The following is a 19,088-nucleotide window of genomic DNA, read 5'->3' as shown; positions in this document are numbered from 1 at the left end:
GTGGTTGAGAATGGAAGAGAGGGGAGAACGAAGAAGGGTTTGGATTTACTATGGATGAGAAAGGTGGTGGTGCGTGATTGCATTGCATTGACACGCGATGAGCCAATGGACAGAGGCTCCTTTGGGGCATTTGGTCGAACAGGTTCTGTACTAACTTCATGTGAAATTAATAAAAAACTGCACATGAATTTTCATCAAAAACACCCTTCTTTGTATGTGTCCTTGTCTGCATTTTTTTCCTCCGTACTCTTCCTTGTTTTATTCCTCTTTTTTTTTTTCCAAAAAGAAAAATAAGGGCAAAAAAAAGAAAGAAGCAAAAAGTTGTGTTTAGTTAGAAAAATGATACCTAACTGGCAACAAAAAAAAATTGACTCTTGACTCGGGCATCCATTCATGTATTCACTCTTCATATTTTTTTACAAGTGCTCAATAGTAACAAGAATGAACATTTTCACATTTCACAGTTTTTTTCCTTCCTGTTATTAAAGAAATAAAATGATGCTGAGTTTGTATTAATGCTCCATCATTAATCAAATCAAATCATGGATAAGAACTTAACCAACATCCAAGCCTACCCAATAAAAAGGGGTAAGGGTGTTCAATCACCAATTACACTCATCATCCAATCATTTGTTTCTTGAATAATACATGATAATTATATGTGTATAAGTATAACCATTGCAATGAAACTGTGTTATGTACAAAACACACTCTTCATTTTTGTCCACTCCTTTTGGCTTCCAATGTTGTTCCCTCTTTGAGTGCTACTTGTGCTTCATGCTCCATTCCAAGTTCACCCAATAAAACATACTGAAGATAAGATGCAATGTGCCACAAAGGGGAAATCACTTGCACTTGCATTGCATCGCCTAGTGCTTCCTGCGGCATTTCGCTCATGAGATAACACAAACTGCGACGCGCATGTACCGTTGGAGAAACCATTGTTCCAGCATCAATGAACTGAAAGTAACAGAGAAATCTATTTTGTTTAAAATAGCGATCAATGTATGGTATTGTGATTTCTAACTTTTGAGGGACGAAACTGTAGAGAGGATATGCAAAACAATCATGGATTTGTTGCTATTATTGTTTCTCATTTGAATACAAGTTTTCACATATCATTTACCAAACTAATTTAATCTACTTTTGCATTAGATAAATAAGGTCTTACTCTAGTGATATATAACACAACAATATTTATGTCATTATGTGTGTGTGCATATATAGATCAAATAACAGAAAGGCTATGTTCTTGAATGTTACTCTATCTTGTTAATGAATATTTTAATTAAAAATAAAAAACTATTCATCATTATGTAAAGGGTTAATTGAAATTTACCTTATATGTACTTTAACTGCTAAACATTAAAAATGTGCAAAAAGGACCCCTGAAAACATTGTGTTATGTGAAAATTGACCCTCTAAACTTTTCGAAATATGCAACTATGGCACCTTAAACTTTTGTTAACAACTGATGAAAAAAATTGTTAACATGGTTAATTTGCATATCTGGAGAAATTTAGAGTGTCAATTTGCACATTTTTAGAATTCAAGTATTAAAGTGCATGACATAAAGTTCTAAGGGCAAGGAAAAGTACAACTAACCCTTACGTAAACTTCACATGAGCAAGGATATAACTTGCAATTTTATTATTCATAGTTCATTAAGGACTAAAAAAGAAAGGTAAGACAAATTTAGATGAATGAGCATCCCCATGAGAAATCTACCTGTGTATAGAACTCAATTGCAAGTCTAAAATCTTTCTGCCGGAAAGCCGCATCGCCTTTTTTCTTACAATTTAGCATGTCCTGCATTTGATCAGTCCACATCTGGAAAGATAACTGTAGCATCACAACAGAGAAAAACTCAAATTAGCACACGACAAAGAAACAAGGTAAAAGTTAAATAAAAAATTACATATTACTTAATAGTTTGTCTGAATAAGTCAATATAAAAAGAACAGATGATGCTTTTGGTTTGCATTTTCATTTTAATTTTTAGTGTTTTTTATTTTCAGGATTTTGTGAAGAAAAAGAGAAACACGAGATGAAAACAGAACACTGATTTCTCTTTTTTCTTCACAAAATCCTGAAAACAGAAAATATAAACCATAAGCACACTAAACTTTTTCCAAAACAATTTTAGAGGCATATAGCAAATTTAGATAGAGAACCTCATTTGCAATTCCCTCATCATCTTTATAGCCAAGTTTTTCCAAAACTTCATGAATGGCAGTCAGGTCCTTTCTTGAACAAGCTTCACCGAGCGGAGACAATGAAGCTAAAGTAGAACCATGCGGAATACCCATCAATTCATGTGAAGGAACCTAAAAGAAATAAAAAGATAACAGAAGAAATCAAATGAATGACAGTATTATACCAACCTCTGTCTCTTTCTGAAGAGGGGCCAAAGCAGCCACTAATGACTTCGGATTAGGCCTCTCTCTTGGTTCGTACTGTAAACATCGAGATGCCCAGCGCACCAACTCGGTTCCATCATCATCAGAAAACTGTCCTTCCAAGCAAGAATCCGTCAGCATCTGAAGATTTCTGTCTCGAATCAAATCAAGAGCCTGCTCCAACATTTTCAAAAAATTAGAGATACTTGTCACATTACATATAATATTCAAGTTTACACACCAAAGGATATATAAAGAAATAAAATTGTGCAATCTTCAATGGCACGATTTTCCCTAAAGTAACCTGACTTACATGACTTGGAGGGATATGCTTCCCACTCAGAATGTCAAGCAAAAGAGTTCCAAAGCTATATATTACACTTTTTGGTGTTACTCTACCTACAGAAGAAAAGTAGTTATTAAAATTTTGTTATCATCCTACTCTTACAAACGATTAATGATCATATATTCTAAAATGAAAAGACTGATTTTTCAATTTAATATCAACACAATGCTACTACTGAAGAAAAATGGCATACCAGTTCTGAGATACTCAGGAGGGGTAAATGCTAAATTCGTGCTATAACTTTTCCCATCCCTACTATTCTTCATAAGGCCAAAAGTTGAAAGCCTAGGATTACCATCCTGCAAAATTCTAACACAGGATTTGTATTAATTTAATTACATTAGACACATACACAAGGAAGACACAAAATTTTACCTCGTCAAATAGAACTCTATATGCATTAAGGTCATGATAGAGCGTACGTCCTTTGCTCGTGCAGTATTCCAGAGCTTTTGCAAGATGTAGAACAACTCTCAGTCGCATTGGCCATTTCATCGGTTGAGTTTCCCCTGATATAGAGACAAACATCAATTATTTCGCATATCATAGACTCAGCAGTATGTTCATGAAAACCATCACCAGAAAACAGGATAATCATCAAATATTGAAGCTAGCATAATTCTTTGGGAAGATTTACTTATGACTTTTTGTAGTTTGAGTGCTATTTTGTATTTTGACAGTACAAAACCTAATTTTCTTAACAAGATGAATGTTATTCAGTTATTGGACAGTACTAATCCCATATTATGCACCAACAATGCACCAGGATTGACTCGTGACAAAGCAGATAAAAACAAAATAGTAAGCACTATATTAATTCAAGGCATACCAATTGGTTTTCCAATTATTAAAAAAAAAAGAACAAATCATATCATGAAAGAAGCTATTACAATGGAAAAGGTGTTTTGCGAGTGTTTCGTTGGGCATGTATTCGGCCACAAGCAACCTCTCTTCGCCTTCACAACAACAACCAAGTAAATTCGCTAATCTTTGGTGACGAAGCTGGCCAACAGATCTAGCTTCCTAAATTTAGATAGAGAACCTCATTTGCAATTCCCTCATCATCTTTATAGCCAAGTTTTTCCAAAACTTCATGAATGGCAGTCAGGTCTTTTCTTGAACAAGCTTCATCGAGCGGAGACAATGAAGCTAAAGTAGAACCATGCGGAATACCCATCAATTCATGTGAAGGAACCTAAAAGAAATAAAAAGATAACAGAAGAAATCAAATGAATGACAGTATTATACCAACCTCTGTCTCTTTCTGAAGAGGGGCCAAAGCAGCCACTAATGACTTCGGATTAGGCCTCTCTCTTGGTTCGTACTGTAAACATCGAGATGCCCAGCGCACCAACTCGGTTCCATCATCATCAGAAAACTGTCCTTCCAAGCAAGATGAATGTTATTCAGTTATTGGACAGTACTAATCCCATATTATGCACCAACAATGCACCAGGATTGACTCGTGATAAAGCAGATAAAAACAAAATAGTAAGCACTATATTAATTCAAGGCATACCAATTGGTTTTCCAATTATTAAAAGAGAAGAACAAATCATATGCATGAAAGAAGCTATTACAATGGAAAAGGTGTTTTGCGAGTGTTTCGTTGGGCATGTATTCGGCTACAAGCAACCTCTCTTCGCCTTCACAACAACAACCAAGTAAATTCGCTAATCTTTGGTGACGAAGCTGGCCAACAGATCTAGCTTCCTCCTGAAGTTACAAAATGAAATTATCCTTATTAACTAAAATTGAGACCAATACCATGTGAGGATTGAAAGTTACAGTGTGTGGTTTTAGAATCCACTAAGAAAGAAAGGTAACATTTACCAAAAACTGCCGAGAATCGGGCCAAGCATTCCTATTGAACCTCTTAACAGCAATCCTCATTTGATTCTCCAACTTCCCTTTATACACAACATTTGGAGCCTTCTCTCCATGTTCAGATACTATATTCTGAACAGAGAAACCGGATGTCGCATTCTTAAGTTGCTCAAATGTATATTCGCGAAATGCAGGCCCATTATCGGCTTCACTTCTATCTTCATTTCCTGGAAAAGAAAACATTACATTAAACATCCATGAACCACAATTTCTTGAAATTACTGAGCAGAACATAATGCACCATAATATTATTAACAGTGTATTATTGTTACCTACCAGTATGCGGAACTTCAATAACAGATGCCTTAACTTGTGAATTTACGCAGCACGGCACGAGGCTGGAGAACTGAATCCCCATTTTGATTCACTAAAATAATAATATTTGAAGTTATGACAACCTCTTCCATTTTCAATTATTTGAATTTCTGTATATATCCAAAAAAAAAACATATGCAGCTGCAAATTTTGGAGCAAGAAATGCCTGTAACTCACATTAAAAAAAAAATCCTTGTTTAAGGTTTAAAGGGTTTAAAAGAGCATAGCCTTTGATCACTCTCAAGCAACTAAAACAAAGTCATCAAGCACTAGCATCAAGAACCCATTTTCACAATTAACAAGAAGAGAAGACAATGATCAGAACAACATAAAAAAATACTCAACAAATGTAAAGCTGCTTCATTTAAGAAGGGAATATGATAGTACGTTTCATTATTTTTTGTACATTTTTCGTTTCGTTGGGTTGGTGAAGAGAATTGAAGATGTCACATACATAGAAACACAAAGTAATAACAAAATTATCACAAAACAATAATCCCAACTCCATATGATCTTTGAATACTACACAACCAAACAACTAAGCAATTTTAGTATTTAAAGCTAAAAGGTAAATAAAAAGGACATCCATCATAGATGAAACATTTAAATGCATTTCATAAAAGTTAGGGGGAGAAATCATAAACACACAGAAGCTGAATATTTAACTTCACATGACAGCATAGTATCTAAGCATCTATTTGCATCTAGCTTTCAATTTTTTTTCTCTTATTTCACTTTCTCCTTTTTTCTCTTCGAGTCAACTCAATAGTATAGTTAGAAAATGCACCTAAAGTCTTTTCCATTTTTTCTACTTTGCCAAACTAAACAATGAATAAAGCAGCACTTTTTAAACCTACCCAAAAAGCAATTTCACCTTTGAAATTCTTCTTCAGTTCTTCTTCAATGGCAGTGAGAAAAAAAAGTTGACTCCTTCTTTTCTCCTCTCTCTTACCTAGACCAAATCAAAAGCTTTTACGAGATCCACATTTTCTTCCCAGAAAACAAAAGAGAAAAATAATAATAAAACCAGGAAAATTGTCTGAATTTTTCAAAGTTCAAGTCTTTTTCTCGATCCAATCAAACCCCCATTTATCATTTTCCTCGGAAAACTTGGGATTTTCTTCTTTTGTTTCCTCCAAAACCCAACAATTCTTTAACCCAGATCAAGTAAAATATTAAAACCTGATTTTTTAAGTATAAAAAAATTTTCGTTTTTTAAATTGAAGAAAATCAATAAAGGAAGAATGAAACTCTAGCTGAACTGATCAACTTTGTGAGAAGCACAAAATGTATAAAGAAAAATGATGGTGAGTGATGATGAAACTAGGCTTCTCAATTTTATTTTATTGGCCCTTTCATTTGGAATAAAATTAAGGCCATAGATTCCTTAATCCTGTATTTTTGTAGGAGTATCATTAACCTTCATAAAAATAATTACAAAATATACTCCATTTTTTTTTGAAAAAGTTACTAATTTTATTTTGATCCTTTCAATTATTGATTTTTTAACTTTGTCCCTTTTCTCTTTTTTTGAGTACGAAAAACGGAGAGAAATTAGAGTTCTTGGAGAGCATCAACAAGATTGAAGAAATCTCCTTCCAAAATAGAGTGTGGATTGAAAAACCTAACTCTGCCCTCCCCTTTCTTTTTGATTTCAGAGGCATTGAGAGAAGAGAAGTAGCTAGGGTTTCATTCAACTTCAATCCTGCCATTCTCATCCTCTTCCTCTGCTGCAAATTTCGTACGCCTCCGCCGCCGCCGCTCCCTGCTTCTTTTCATTCTTACATTAGAAGCATTCAGAGAAGAAAAGGTCCGCTAGGGTTTTCATACAATTTCAATTCCTGCATTTCTCTCTTCCTCTTCCTCTGCTGCACATCTCACAGGCATATTCTCGCCGCCGTAACCTGCGACTGCCGCCGCGCTAGCTGCCGCCGCCGCGCAAGACTGCTGACAGACATTCTCAAGGATGACAGCAATTCTAACTCTGTATGTTCTCTAGTAATCTATTTCCCTGTCTCCTTATTTTTGCAGCCTTCCCCAATTAAATCTTGGTTAATTTGCTATTATCGTTGTGATTTATTGGTGTTGTGGTTTGATGCTTGATGCGCTTTCTCTGTTTTTTGGCGTTCGATTAGGAATTCGTGCAATCTTTTCATGGGAACCTGTGCGATGATGATGCCTTGAAAGTCATCAAGTTAGGGATTCCTGGTTGATTTTGTTGAAGCCATTATGGAGGTAGTTCCATCCAATTTGATCACATCTCAGGATAAAGACTGCAATTTTGTAACTTTTAATTTGATTCCATATTCCAGACAGCTTATACTGTCTAAAGTCTTCGATATTTCTTTATGCCTATGCAGATCTTGCATTTTTTTATATTAAAAGCGAAGTTTTTGAAAGAAGTTAGTTGCTATTTAAAAACATTGCAACTTTTTCATGTGAGGTTGTTAGAAAATACTACGTGATTTCACATAATGGTCAGATTCCTTAAGCCATCCATTATTCAGGTAACGCTATCTCAAAATTTTCATTCAATTTTCCTTGAATGCTGATTTTGCAACATTTTCCGGGGTATGTTTTCTGTAACACAAAGGTATTTGGACGCTGCGCCTCTCCAATTGAAGTTCGGCTTAGCAGCTTCCAAGTGTAATGCTACCAATAGCCAGTGCAAGGTTAGGATTGATTTAATTTTGCATTCTGCATTTGAACTGTAACTGTATATATATTGTATGTTGCTGTGATGGAATTTGCTTGTTATTTTTAGGGAAAAATTCCTCTAACAGAGATGCTCATAAATGCAGGCATATCTCAGTGCAATTATTATCTACCTTTATACTAATGACTACAAGCAAGCAGAGATGTGTTATAATGACTGCTCTCAGTGAGTTTCTGCCTCCTCTCTTGTTAGTTTCCTTTACTATAAAAGATTGAATGTCACTTTAATCAATTATTAATATCTATGGATAATATGGTTGTGTGGTGTGTCTAGGATTGATGCTTTTTGCAAAAGTGACCAGAATCGCTGTGCTAGCAATCTCCTTGCTGCATACTCAGATGGAGACATTGAAGAAATCAAACGTATCGCCCAATCGAGCAGCATTTCAAATCTTGACCACTCGGTAACCTAAGTTTGTATATATTACATTTCCTGTGTATGATCATATTCAGATTTCATACAAGGTGGTTTTAGAAGAAGTTCTAATAACTATTCAGTCAGAAAATTCATACATCAGAGAATCAATTTTTTAGAGTGTAATACCGATATCAGTTTCTAAAAGATTTTTAATCCTCAACAAATTTTAATTACCAAATCAGGCTTTAACCTTTTATTTTATTAGACGTCAAATTTTGGTAAAAGGTTAGACAAATCGATCCCTATTATTATGTAACAAAGACACAACAGTTGCTAAAAATTTTTAAAATCCTCGTATTAGTTCTTCTATATTAATGAACAGTTTGATGTTAAGACCGATTAAAATATTTGAAGAACAAAATATTTGGCTACAAATTTTCTTAGAAATTAATTCGGGATATTACTTATTTTTCACTATATATTTTGTTACCCTGTCCCTAATTACATTGATTTCTAATGTAAGCATACTGAGTGGTAAGAAGTAAGAGCTTGTGGCACAATTCTTGTGATGTGAACTAGCCTTTGTATGAAACTTAGTATGTGAGTTTTGAATTCTACAGATGATTAGGCTAGCAAGGAAACTGCCAACAGGAGATGTGAGTGCATTGAAGGGTAACACTGCCAGACAGGAAGACCAGCCTCTAGATGAAAATGACCTCACTTAACAATTCTCCGGGCCACATTTCTTTTATTAATTTTTCGTTTCTGACGTACCATAAGAATATTTTGATCTTAAGAACAATGAAACTTAAAAAGAGGATTGGTGCACCAAGTGTACCAAGTGTTCAATCTTATTCAATGTAAAGGTGACAAAAATTGTGAATGCTATGCTTTATAAACATGTCTTGGTATACTAGGCCCTGTAGGAGAACAATACTGAAATATGAACTTAAAAGAGAGTAGCCAAGGACTTGAAAAGAAGATTTTTAAATATTATTCCTGAATTGTTTCACTTAAAGAGTGATTACATACAGAATATAAAGATTATTTACAACCTAATTAAGGAAAGAAAATAACAGGTAATAAAAGCTATTCAAAACAAATCTGCACCAAATCTATCCTAATATAAACAAATATGTACTAATTATAGAATAATTACAACACAAGGGTTGAAAGTGAAACACATTATTTGAGGAGCAAAGTTCTCCATGTATTGTTTCTATTGATATCAATCATCATTTATATATCAGCAACATTTCTTTTTCTGTTTATATACAGAAATTTAGAGATAAATGGAGATCAGTAAGGATGAAATCAATAAAGCCTAATTGACACCAAAAGCTAGCTTAAAAAGAAAAATATAAATATAAAAAAGAAAAGTATAAATGTGACAAAGGCACAAGCAACTACAATGTGTGTTTAATAGCATTAGCCACCTCTAACTAACAAGTTCACTCTATTACTAGGAACAAAAGAAAATTTTATATCTTGGCCTTACCCAGAATTTTCTTCAGTTTAGTTATGAATGGACCTAACTACTGAATAAATTGAAAAATGACTAGAGAGATCTTATTCTTCTTTTATCTACAACCTTTCTGGATCTCTTCGATCAACGCTACGAATGCCGCTCTCCATTGAGTAACTTGTGAATCAGAGCTAAATAACTTGAGCATTGCACTCAACTCGGCAGGACTGGCCTTTTTTAGGAATCCTTGTAGCAATGACTTCATCTCTTCAAATGAACAAAAATGTCCTTCTATGTTATCTTCTTGCTCCTGCTTTATCAAATTGAAGCCGAAAAGTTTGGTCTTGACATCACCCAGAGAGTTGCTTGAACCATTTGAGCACTTAGAGGCATCATTTCCACTGCCTGAAGGTTCAGAGGAAAGTTCTTTGTGATGCCAGTACTCTACACATTGATGATTGGGATCTTGAGCTTCAATGGCCTGAAATTGTTTGCCAGAATTGATTAAAACTTCAGAAGTTAGATCATAACTTCCTCAGTGGCTGAAAAGATATTCAATATTTGAGATAGCGTTACCTGAATAATGGATGGATTAAGGAATCCGAACATTTTATGACCATTAATGCTTTGCAAAACCTCCAAGGGAGGGAGTTCTTGTTCACCTAGACTCTTACACCTCTCGATCTCAGCGTTTAGTCTGTCAAGAATTATTTCCCAACACTTATCCGCTGATGTGTTTGTGAAAGCTTCAGTTGGATGTTCTTCCATGGTAACCTGGAATGTATTTTACAAAATGTGTAATAAACTTCGATCAAGAACTAGTCAATCATAGGTGTAAAACCAAAGAGAGATACAAGGTCAGAAATAATACCTTGAAAAGAGGACCAAGAAATCCAGCATCAGAGATTTCAGAAACATAATTACAGGGTCTTGTTGGATCAAGAATACTAAAGAACTTAACGCGGCTCTTGAATCCTGGATAAGTTTACCAAAACAATAAAAAAGTTGCTCTTCAAAAAAAAGAGTGCTCTGTCTTCGACACAGAATATGAAAGCTGGCTTATCCTGTAGTTATAAGTAGGAGAACGGAGAGAACACAATTAGCAATATTTATTTTAGTTAACAAGATCATGCATGATGAACAAGTAGCTTTTCAGTTTGGGATAAAAACCATTTGTCAAGCAACATTTTCACCACTCACTCAGCAGAAACTATACACTATTTATCAAGATGGTGTTTTCTATTTTCGTTTCATGTTTTACCACTTCTTCCTAGAGTCCTAAAAACTGAAAGCAGAAACAGAAAACAAGAACAAAAGCCAAACAAACACTAAGAATTTCACAGGGTAACCTTGAGTTTGTTGGGCACAAAATTATGTGAAATCACGTAGTATTTTCTAACAACCTCACATGAAAAAGTTGCAATGTTTTTAAATAGCAACTAACTTCTTTCAAAAACTTTGCTTTTAATATAAAAAAAATGCAAGATCTGCATAGGCATAAAGAAATATCGAAGACTTTAGACAGTATAAGCTGTCTGGAATATGGAATCAAATTAAAAGTTACAAAATTGCAGTCTTTATCCTGAGATGTGATCAAATTGGATGGAACTACCTCCATAATGGCTTCAACAAAATCAACCAGGAATCCCCAACTTGATGACTTTCAAGGCATCATCATCGCACATGTTCCCATGAAAAGATTGCACGAATTCCTAATCGAACGCCAAAAAACAGAGAAAGCGCATCAAGGATCAAACCACAACACCAATAAGATCACAATGATAATAGCAAATTAACCAAGATTTAATTGGGGAAGGCTGCAAAAATAAGGAGACAGGGAAACAAATTACTAGAGAACATACAGAGTTAGAATTGCTGTCATCCTTGAGAATGTCTGTCAGCAGTCTTGCGCGGCGGCGGCAGCTAGCGCGGCGGCAGTCGCAGGTTACGGCGGCGAGAATATGCCTGTGAGATGTGCAGCAGAGGAAGAGGAAGAGAGAAATGCAGCAATTGAAATTGTATGAAAACCCTAGCGGACCTTTTCTTCTCTGAATGCTTCTAATGTAAGAATGAAAGAAGCAGGGAGCGGCGGTGGCGGAGGCGTACAAAATTTGCAGCAGAGGAAGAGGATGAGAATGGCAGGATTGAAGTTGAATGAAACCCTAACTACTTCTATTCTCTCAATGCCTCTGAAATCAAAAAGAAAGGGGAGGGCAGAGTTAGGTTTTTCAATCCACACTCTATTTTGGAAGGAGATTTCTTCAATCTTGTTGATGCTCTCCAAGAACTCTAATTTCTCTCCGTTTTTCGTACTCAAAAAAAGAGAAAAGGGACAAAGTTAAAAAATCAATAATTGAAAGGATCAAAATAAAATTAGTAACTTTTTCAAAAAAAAAAATGGAGTATATTTTGTAATTATTTTTATGAAGGTTAATGATACTCCTACAAAAATATAGGATTAAGGAATCCATGGCCTATAATTTTATTCCAAATGAAAGGGCCAATAAAATAAAATTGAGAAGCCTAGTTTCGTCATCACTCACCATCATTTTTCTTTATAGATTTTGTGCTTCTCACAAAGTTGATCAGTTCAGCTAGAGTTTTCATTCTTCCTTTATTGATTTTCTTCCATTTAAAAAACGAAAATTTTTTTATACTTAAAAAATTGGGTTTTAATATTTTACTTGATCTGGGTTGAAGAATTGTTGGGTTTTGGAGGAAACAAAAGAAGAAAATCCCAAGTTTTCCGAGGAAAATGATAAATGGGGGTTTGATTGGATCGAGAAAAAGACTTGAACTTTGAAAAATTCAGACAATTTTCCTGGTTTTATTATTATTTTTCTCTTTTGTTTTCTGGGAAGAAAATGTGGATCTCGCAAAAGCTTTTGATTTGGTCTAGGTAAGAGAGAGGAGAAAAGAAGGAGTCAACTTTTTTTTCTCACTGCCATTGAAGAAGAACTGAAGAAGAATTTCAAAGGTGAAATTGCTTTTTGGGTAGGTTCAAAAAGTGCTGCTTTATTCATTGTTTAGTTTGGCAAAGTAGAAAAAATGGAAAAGACTTTAGGTGCATTTTCTAACTATACTATTGAGTTGACTCGGAGAGAAAAAGGGAGAAAGTGAAATAAGAGAAAAAAAATTGAAAGCTAGATGCAAATAGATGCTTAGATACTATGCTGTCATGTGAAGCTAAATATTCAGCTTTTGTGTGTTTATGATTTCTCCCCCTAACTTTTATGAAATGCATTTAAATGTTTCATCTATGATGGATGTCCTTTTTATTTACCTTTTAGCTTTAAATACTAAAATTGCTTAGTTGTTTGGTTGTGTAGTATTTAAAGATCATATGGATTTGGGATTATTGCTTTGTGATGATTTTGTTATTACTTTGTGTTTCTATGTATGTGACATCTTCAATTCTCTTCACCAACCCAACGAAACGAAAAATGTACAAAAAATAATGAAAAGTACTATCATATTCCCTTCTTAAATGAAGCAGCTTTACATTTGTTGAGTATTTTTTTTTTTGTTGTTCTGATCATTGTCTTCTCTTCTTGTTAATTGTGAAAATGGTTCTTGATGCTAGTGTTTGATGACTTTGTTTTAGTTGCTTGAGAGTGATCAAAGGCTATGCTCTTTTAAACCCTTTAAACCTTAAACAAGGATTTTTTTTTTAATGTGAGTTACAGGCATTTCTTGCTCCAAAATTTGCAGCTGCATATGTTTTTTTTTTTGATATATACAGAAATTCAAATAATTGAAAGTGGAAGAGGTTGTCATAACTTCAAATATTATTATTTTAGTGAATCAAAATGGGGATTCAGTTCTCCAGCCTCGTGCCGTGCTGCGTAAATTCACAAGTTAAGACATCTGTTATTGAAGTTCCGCATACTGGTAGGTAACAATAATACACTGTTAATAATATTATGGTGCATTATGTTCTGCTCAGTAATTTCAAGAAATTGTGGTTCATAGATGTTTAATGTAATGTTTTCTTTTCCAGGAAATGAAGATAGAAGTGAAGCCGATAATGGGCCTGCATTTCGCGAATATACATTTGAGCAACTTAAGAATGCGACATCCGGTTTCTCTGTTCAGAATATAGTATCTGAACATGGAGAGAAGGCTCCAAATGTTGTGTATAAAGGGAAGTTGGAGAATCAAATGAGGATTGCTGTTAAGAGGTTCAATAGGAATGCTTGGCCCGATTCTCGGCAGTTTTTGGTAAATGTTACCTTTCTTTCTTAGTGGATTCTAAAACCACACACTGTAACTTTCAATCCTCACATGGTATTGGTCTCAATTTTAGTTAATAAGGATAATTTCATTTTGTAACTTCAGGAGGAAGCTAGATCTGTTGGCCAGCTTCGTCACCAAAGATTAGCGAATTTACTTGGTTGTTGTTGTGAAGGCGAAGAGAGGTTGCTTGTAGCCGAATACATGCCCAACGAAACACTCGCAAAACACCTTTTCCATTGTAATAGCTTGTTTCATGCATATGATTTGTTCTTCTCTTTTAATAATTGGAAAACCAATTGGTATGCCTTGAATTAATATAGTGCTTACTATTTTGTTTTTATCTGCTTTGTCACGAGTCAATCCTGGTGCATTGTTGGTGCATAATATGGGATTAGTACTGTCCAATAACTGAATAACATTCATCTTGCTTGGAAGGACAGTTTTCTGATGATGATGGAACCGAGTTGGTGCGCTGGGCATCTCGATGTTTACAGTACGAACCAAGAGAGAGGCCTAATCCGAAGTCATTAGTGGCTGCTTTGGCCCCTCTTCAGAAAGAGACAGAGGTTCGTATAATACTGTCATTCATTTGATTTCTTCTGTTATCTTTTTATTTCTTTTAGGTTCCTTCACATGAATTGATGGGTATCCCGCATGGTTCTACTTTAGCTTCATTGTCTCCGCTCGATGAAGCTTGTTCAAGAAAGGACCTGACTGCCATTCATGAAGTTTTGGAAAAACTTGGCTATAAAGATGATGAGGGAATTGCAAATGAGGTTCTCTATCTAAATTTGCTATATGCCTCTAAAATTGTTTTGGAAAAAGTTTAGTGTGCTTATGGTTTATATTTTCTGTTTTCAGGATTTTGTGAAGAAAAAAGAGAAACCAGTGTTCTGTTTTCATCTCGTGTTTCTCTTTTTCTTCACAAAATCCTGAAAATAAAAAAAACTGAAAATTAAAATGAAAATGCAAACCAAAAGCATCATGTGTTCTTTTTATATTGACTTATTCAGACAAACTATTAAGTAATATGTAATTTTTTATTTAACTTTTACCTTGTTTCTTTGTCGTGTGCTAATTTGAGTTTTTCTCTGTTGTGATGCTACAGTTATCTTTCCAGATGTGGACTGATCAAATGCAGGACATGCTAAATTGTAAGAAAAAAGGCGATGCGGCTTTCCGGCAGAAAGATTTTAGACTTGCAATTGAGTTCTATACACAGGTAGATTTCTCATGGGGATGCTCATTCATCTAAATTTGTCTTACCTTTCTTTTTTAGTCCTTAATGAACTATGAATAATACAATTGCAAGTTATATCCTTGCTCATGTGAAGTTTATGTAAGGGTTAGTTGTACTTTTCCTTGCCCTTAGAACTTTATGTCATGCACTTTAATACTTGAATTCTAAAAATGTGCAAATTGACACTCTAAATTTCTCCAGATATGCAAATTAACCATGTTAACAATTTTTTTCATCAGTTGTTAACAAAAGTTTAAGGTGCCACAGTTGCATATGTCGAAAAGTTTAGAGGGTCAATTTTCACATAACACAATGTTTTCAGGGGTCCTTTTTGCACATTTTTAAAGTTTAGCAGTTAAAGTACATATAAGGTAAATTTCAATTAACCCTTTACATAATGATGAATAGTTTTTGATTTTTAATTAAAATATTCATTAACAAGATAGAGTAACATTCAAGAACATAGCCTTTCTGTTATTTGATCTATATATGCACACACTCATAATGACATAAATATTGTTGTGTTATATATCACTAGAGTAAGACCTTATTTATCTAGTGCAAAAGTAGATTAAATTAGTTTGGTAAATGATATGTGAAAACTTGTATTCAAATGAGAAACAATAATAGCAACAAATCCATGATTGTTTTGCATATCCTCTCTACAGTTTCGTCCCTCAAAAGTTAAAAATCACAATACCATACCTTGATCGCTATTTTAAACAAAATAGATTTCTCTGTTACTTTCAGTTCATTGATGCCGGAACAATGGTTTCTCCAACGGTACATGCGCGTCGCAGTTTGTGTTATCTCATGAGCGAAATGCCGCAGGAAGCACTAGGCGATGCAATGCAAGCGCAAGTGATTTCCCCTTTGTGGCACATTGCATCTTATCTTCAGTATGTTTCATTGGGTGGACTTGGAATGGAGCATGAAGCACAAGTAGCACTCAAAGAGGGAACAACATTGGAAGCCAAAAGGAGTGGACAAAAATGAAGAGTGTGTTTTGTACATAACACAGTTTCATTGCAATGGTTATACTTATACACATATAATTATCATGTATTATTCAAGAAACAAATGATTGGATGACATTCTTGTTACTATTGAGCACTTGTAAAAAAATATGAAGAGTGAATACAAGAATGGATGCCCGAGTCAAGAGTCAAAAATTTTTTTGTTGCTAGTTAGGTATCATTTTTCTAACTAAACACAACTTTTTGCTTCTTTCTTTTTTTTGCCCTTATATTTCTTTTTGGAAAAAAAAAGAGGAATAAAATAAAGAAGAGTACGGAGGAAAAAAAATGCAGACAAGGACACATACAAAGAAGGGTGTTTATGATGAAAATTCATGTGCAGTTTTTTATTAATTTCACGTGAAGTTAGTACAGAACCTGTTCGACCAAATGCCCCAAAGGAGCCTCTGTCCATTGGCTCATCGCGTGTCAATGCAATACAATCACGCACCACCACCTTTCTCATCCATAGTAAATCCAAACCCTTCTTCGTTCTCCCCTCTCTTCCATTCTCAACCACCATCCACAACCACACCATTCAACATGGACAACACCACCACTCCACCACCACCTTCCACAACCGCAACCTTGCCGCCATCATCCACTCCCTCTGTGACGCCCACTGTTTCGATGAAGCCCACAACATCTTCTCCCTCTTCCTCTCCTCCGGCTTCCTCCCTGACCACCGCACCTCCAACGTTCTCCTCTCCCGCCTCCTCCCCTCTCGAACCCCGCACCGAACCTGGGCTTGTGCCCTTTCTTTGATCCAAGCTAACCACGGCTTCGTTCCCTCCATTGTCACCTATCACCGCTTAATGGATCACTTTTGCAGGTTTGGTCAACCCCGACAAGCTCACATACTGTTCTTCGACATGAAGGGTAGAGGGCATTGCCCCAATGTGGTTTCTTATACTACTCTCATTAATGGGTACTGCTTAATTGGTGGAATTGGTGATGCCCGCAAGGTGTTTGATGAAATGCTTGATAGTGGTATTGCGGCAAATTCTTTGACTTATAGTGTTTTAGTCGGCGGGTTTCTTAGGAAGAAGGATATAGATGGAGTAAAGGGAATGATGTGCCAGTTGTGGGAAAAGATGAGGGTTGAAAGCGAGGCTTCGATGAAGATGGCAGCCTTTGCGAATCTGGTTGATTCTCTGTGTAGGGGAGGGTTCTTCAATGAATTGTTTAGGATAGCCAAAGAGTTTGCATTAGGGGGCAGTTTGTGTGAGGATGTTGCATATGGACAGATGATAGATTCACTCTGCAAGGTTGGGAGGTATCATGCGGCTGCTAGGATTGTGTATATAATGAGGAAGAGAGGATTAGTTCCGAGTGTAGCATGTTATAATTATATTATACATGGGCTTAGCAAGGATGGTGATTGTATGAGAGCTTATCAGTTATTAGAGGAAGCTGAATTCGGATTCTTGCTTTCTGAGCATACCTACAAGGTGTTGGTGGAAGCTCTTTGCCAAGTGCTGGATGTGGACAAGGCAAGGAAAGTTCTTGAACACATGCTAAGTAGGGAAGGCGTCGACAAGACTAAGATTTACAACACTATTTAAGAGCTCTTTGTATTGTGGATAATCCAACAGAACTCTTGAATGTGCTTGTGCTCATGCTTCAAAGCCAGTGTCATGCAGATGTGATCACACTTAACACAGTTATCAATGGATTTTGCAAGGTGAGGAGGATTGATGAAGCTCTAACGGTATTACAGGACATGTTGAGTGGTAAATTTTCCGCTCCCAATGTTGTGACCTTCACTACTATAATTTCTGGTTTATTGGACACTGCAAGAGTTGATGAAGCTGTTGAGTTGCTCCATAAAGTAATGCCTGAAAATGGTGTAAGACCGAGTGTTGCGACATATAATGCTTTTCTCCGAGGCCTATTCAAACTAAAGAGGCCAAATGATGCATTGAGGGCCTTCAATAATATGGCAAGTAATGGCATTACTGCAGATAGTACCACTTATACTGTTGTGGTAAATGGTCTATGTGAATCTAACCAAATAGATGAAGCGAAGAATTTTTGGCATAATGTTATATGGCCTTCAGGGATTCATGATAATTTTGTTTATGCAGCAATTCTAAAAGGGTTCTGTCGCACCAATAACTTTAATGAAGCTTGTCATTTTTTGTATGAACTGGTAGATTCTGGGGTGTCTCCAAATATATTTAGTTATAATATTGTGATCAATTGTGCTTGCAATCTAGGTTTGAAAAGGGAGGCTTACCATATTGTTAGAGAGATAAAAATGAATAAACTCACACCTGATTGTGTGACATGGAGGATTCTTGACAAGCTACATGGCAAAGTGAGGACGCACAATCATTTTGAAGATCGAAATTTGTCAGCACTCTATGACAGAGCTTCACTTGGTACTTGATGGATGGTGCTGCCATTTTTTAGACCTTGGTGGGATTGCTACCGTCTTGAATTGATGTATGTTGCATGCTTCAATCCTACATTTGTGCCTTTGGACAAGTAATTATTTTTAAATAAAGAAAGCTACATATCATTTACATAATTCAGCATCTCCAAGCCATAAAGTTCATTTTGTTTGTTTTCACTTGTTCTTTAACAAAATCCTTAAAGCATAGAATACTGAAAATGAAAACAGAAACCAAACAATACCGGGCTCCCTTTGCAAGAGCATCTGATGCAGGTTGTGGCCTCCCACACTCAATGTACAATTCCGACGCCCTTTCGAGAGAAGCTCACAACTTCTCTCCAGTTTCTGAGTTCCTTTGCCATATTAGCAGCTGATTCCATGTGCTTAGCTGCATCCCAAGGGCTGGTTTACTTGTCAAGGACACAGAAACACAGAATCCTTTCACAGTGATTATAGAACAACCAGTTATAAATAAGGATACGAAGCAAGCATCTCTTGTCCCTTGGAAGCTTTCTCATATGCTGCTTTTGATCTCTCATAATCCTTGGCAACTCTAAATCGATTAGCTGCCAAAATTAAAGAGTTACATGCTTTAATTTTCATACATCTCTATCTATATTATCAGAATTTAAGGTATGAATAAATAATGTTGTTTTACCAGCCTGTTCATAAAGGGAAGTAGCACTACTCCAATCTGCAGCCTAAAATACTAC

General features: G+C 35.5%; 6 protein-coding genes across 6 annotated transcripts in view; 4 read left to right on the top strand and 2 right to left on the bottom strand.

Annotated features, from left to right (window-relative positions):
- Nucleotides 1-630: 630 nt before the first annotated feature.
- On the bottom strand, nucleotides 631-5,056 carry LOC107473963 (serine/threonine-protein kinase BSK3-like). The gene is made up of 10 exons (XM_016093555.3): nucleotides 4,909-5,056; nucleotides 4,579-4,799; nucleotides 4,326-4,461; nucleotides 3,121-3,254; nucleotides 2,939-3,044; nucleotides 2,713-2,798; nucleotides 2,385-2,573; nucleotides 2,175-2,327; nucleotides 1,729-1,842; nucleotides 631-960 (listed from the first exon to the last, which is right to left on the bottom strand). The coding sequence occupies exons 1-10, from the start codon at nucleotides 4,988-4,990 to the stop codon at nucleotides 715-717; spliced, it is 1,467 nt and encodes a 488-aa protein (XP_015949041.1). The 5' UTR covers nucleotides 4,991-5,056; the 3' UTR covers nucleotides 631-714.
- A 2,423-nt stretch (nucleotides 5,057-7,479) lies between these two features.
- On the top strand, nucleotides 7,480-8,931 carry LOC107473969 (gamma-soluble NSF attachment protein). The gene is made up of 4 exons (XM_016093561.3): nucleotides 7,480-7,619; nucleotides 7,749-7,828; nucleotides 7,937-8,066; nucleotides 8,641-8,931. Exons 1-4 carry the CDS (start codon nucleotides 7,521-7,523, stop codon nucleotides 8,743-8,745), a joined length of 414 nt encoding a protein of 137 aa, XP_015949047.1. The 5' UTR covers nucleotides 7,480-7,520; the 3' UTR covers nucleotides 8,746-8,931.
- Nucleotides 8,932-12,344: 3,413 nt separating this feature from the next.
- LOC107473971 (serine/threonine-protein kinase BSK3-like) lies at nucleotides 12,345-16,028 on the top strand. The gene is made up of 8 exons (XM_052257782.1): nucleotides 12,345-12,479; nucleotides 13,228-13,376; nucleotides 13,486-13,706; nucleotides 13,824-14,020; nucleotides 14,140-14,287; nucleotides 14,345-14,497; nucleotides 14,830-14,943; nucleotides 15,712-16,028. Exons 2-8 carry the CDS (start codon nucleotides 13,295-13,297, stop codon nucleotides 15,955-15,957), a joined length of 1,161 nt encoding a protein of 386 aa, XP_052113742.1. The 5' UTR covers nucleotides 12,345-12,479; nucleotides 13,228-13,294; the 3' UTR covers nucleotides 15,958-16,028.
- Nucleotides 16,029-16,312: 284 nt separating this feature from the next.
- LOC127744916 (pentatricopeptide repeat-containing protein At3g18020) lies at nucleotides 16,313-17,542 on the top strand. Its single transcript, XM_052257781.1, has one exon. The coding sequence runs from the start codon at nucleotides 16,313-16,315 to the stop codon at nucleotides 17,540-17,542; it is 1,230 nt and encodes a 409-aa protein (XP_052113741.1).
- LOC107473959 (pentatricopeptide repeat-containing protein At3g18020-like) overlaps nucleotides 17,543-19,088 on the top strand; it is a 39,787-nt gene continuing 38,241 nt past the window's right edge. The window contains exon 1 of the mRNA XM_052257485.1: nucleotides 17,543-18,467. Coding sequence (XP_052113445.1) covers nucleotides 17,596-18,369 — 774 coding nt within the window. The 5' untranslated portion in view covers nucleotides 17,543-17,595 and the 3' untranslated portion in view covers nucleotides 18,370-18,467. The remainder of the gene's footprint in view (nucleotides 18,468-19,088) is intronic.
- LOC107473972 (pentatricopeptide repeat-containing protein At3g18020) overlaps nucleotides 18,512-19,088 on the bottom strand; it is a 2,273-nt gene continuing 1,696 nt past the window's right edge. Inside the window, exons 2-4 of the mRNA XM_052257780.1 lie at nucleotides 18,857-18,941; nucleotides 18,675-18,763; nucleotides 18,512-18,571 (exon numbers count right to left, since the gene is read on the bottom strand). Of these exons, the coding sequence (XP_052113740.1) occupies nucleotides 18,512-18,571; nucleotides 18,675-18,763; nucleotides 18,857-18,941 (234 nt within the window). The remainder of the gene's footprint in view (nucleotides 18,572-18,674; nucleotides 18,764-18,856; nucleotides 18,942-19,088) is intronic.

Source organism: Arachis duranensis, chromosome 2 (genome assembly GCF_000817695.3).
Source record: "Arachis duranensis cultivar V14167 chromosome 2, aradu.V14167.gnm2.J7QH, whole genome shotgun sequence".
Taxonomy (NCBI): domain Eukaryota; kingdom Viridiplantae; phylum Streptophyta; class Magnoliopsida; order Fabales; family Fabaceae; genus Arachis; species Arachis duranensis.
This window is presented reverse-complemented; position numbering and strand designations above follow the sequence as displayed.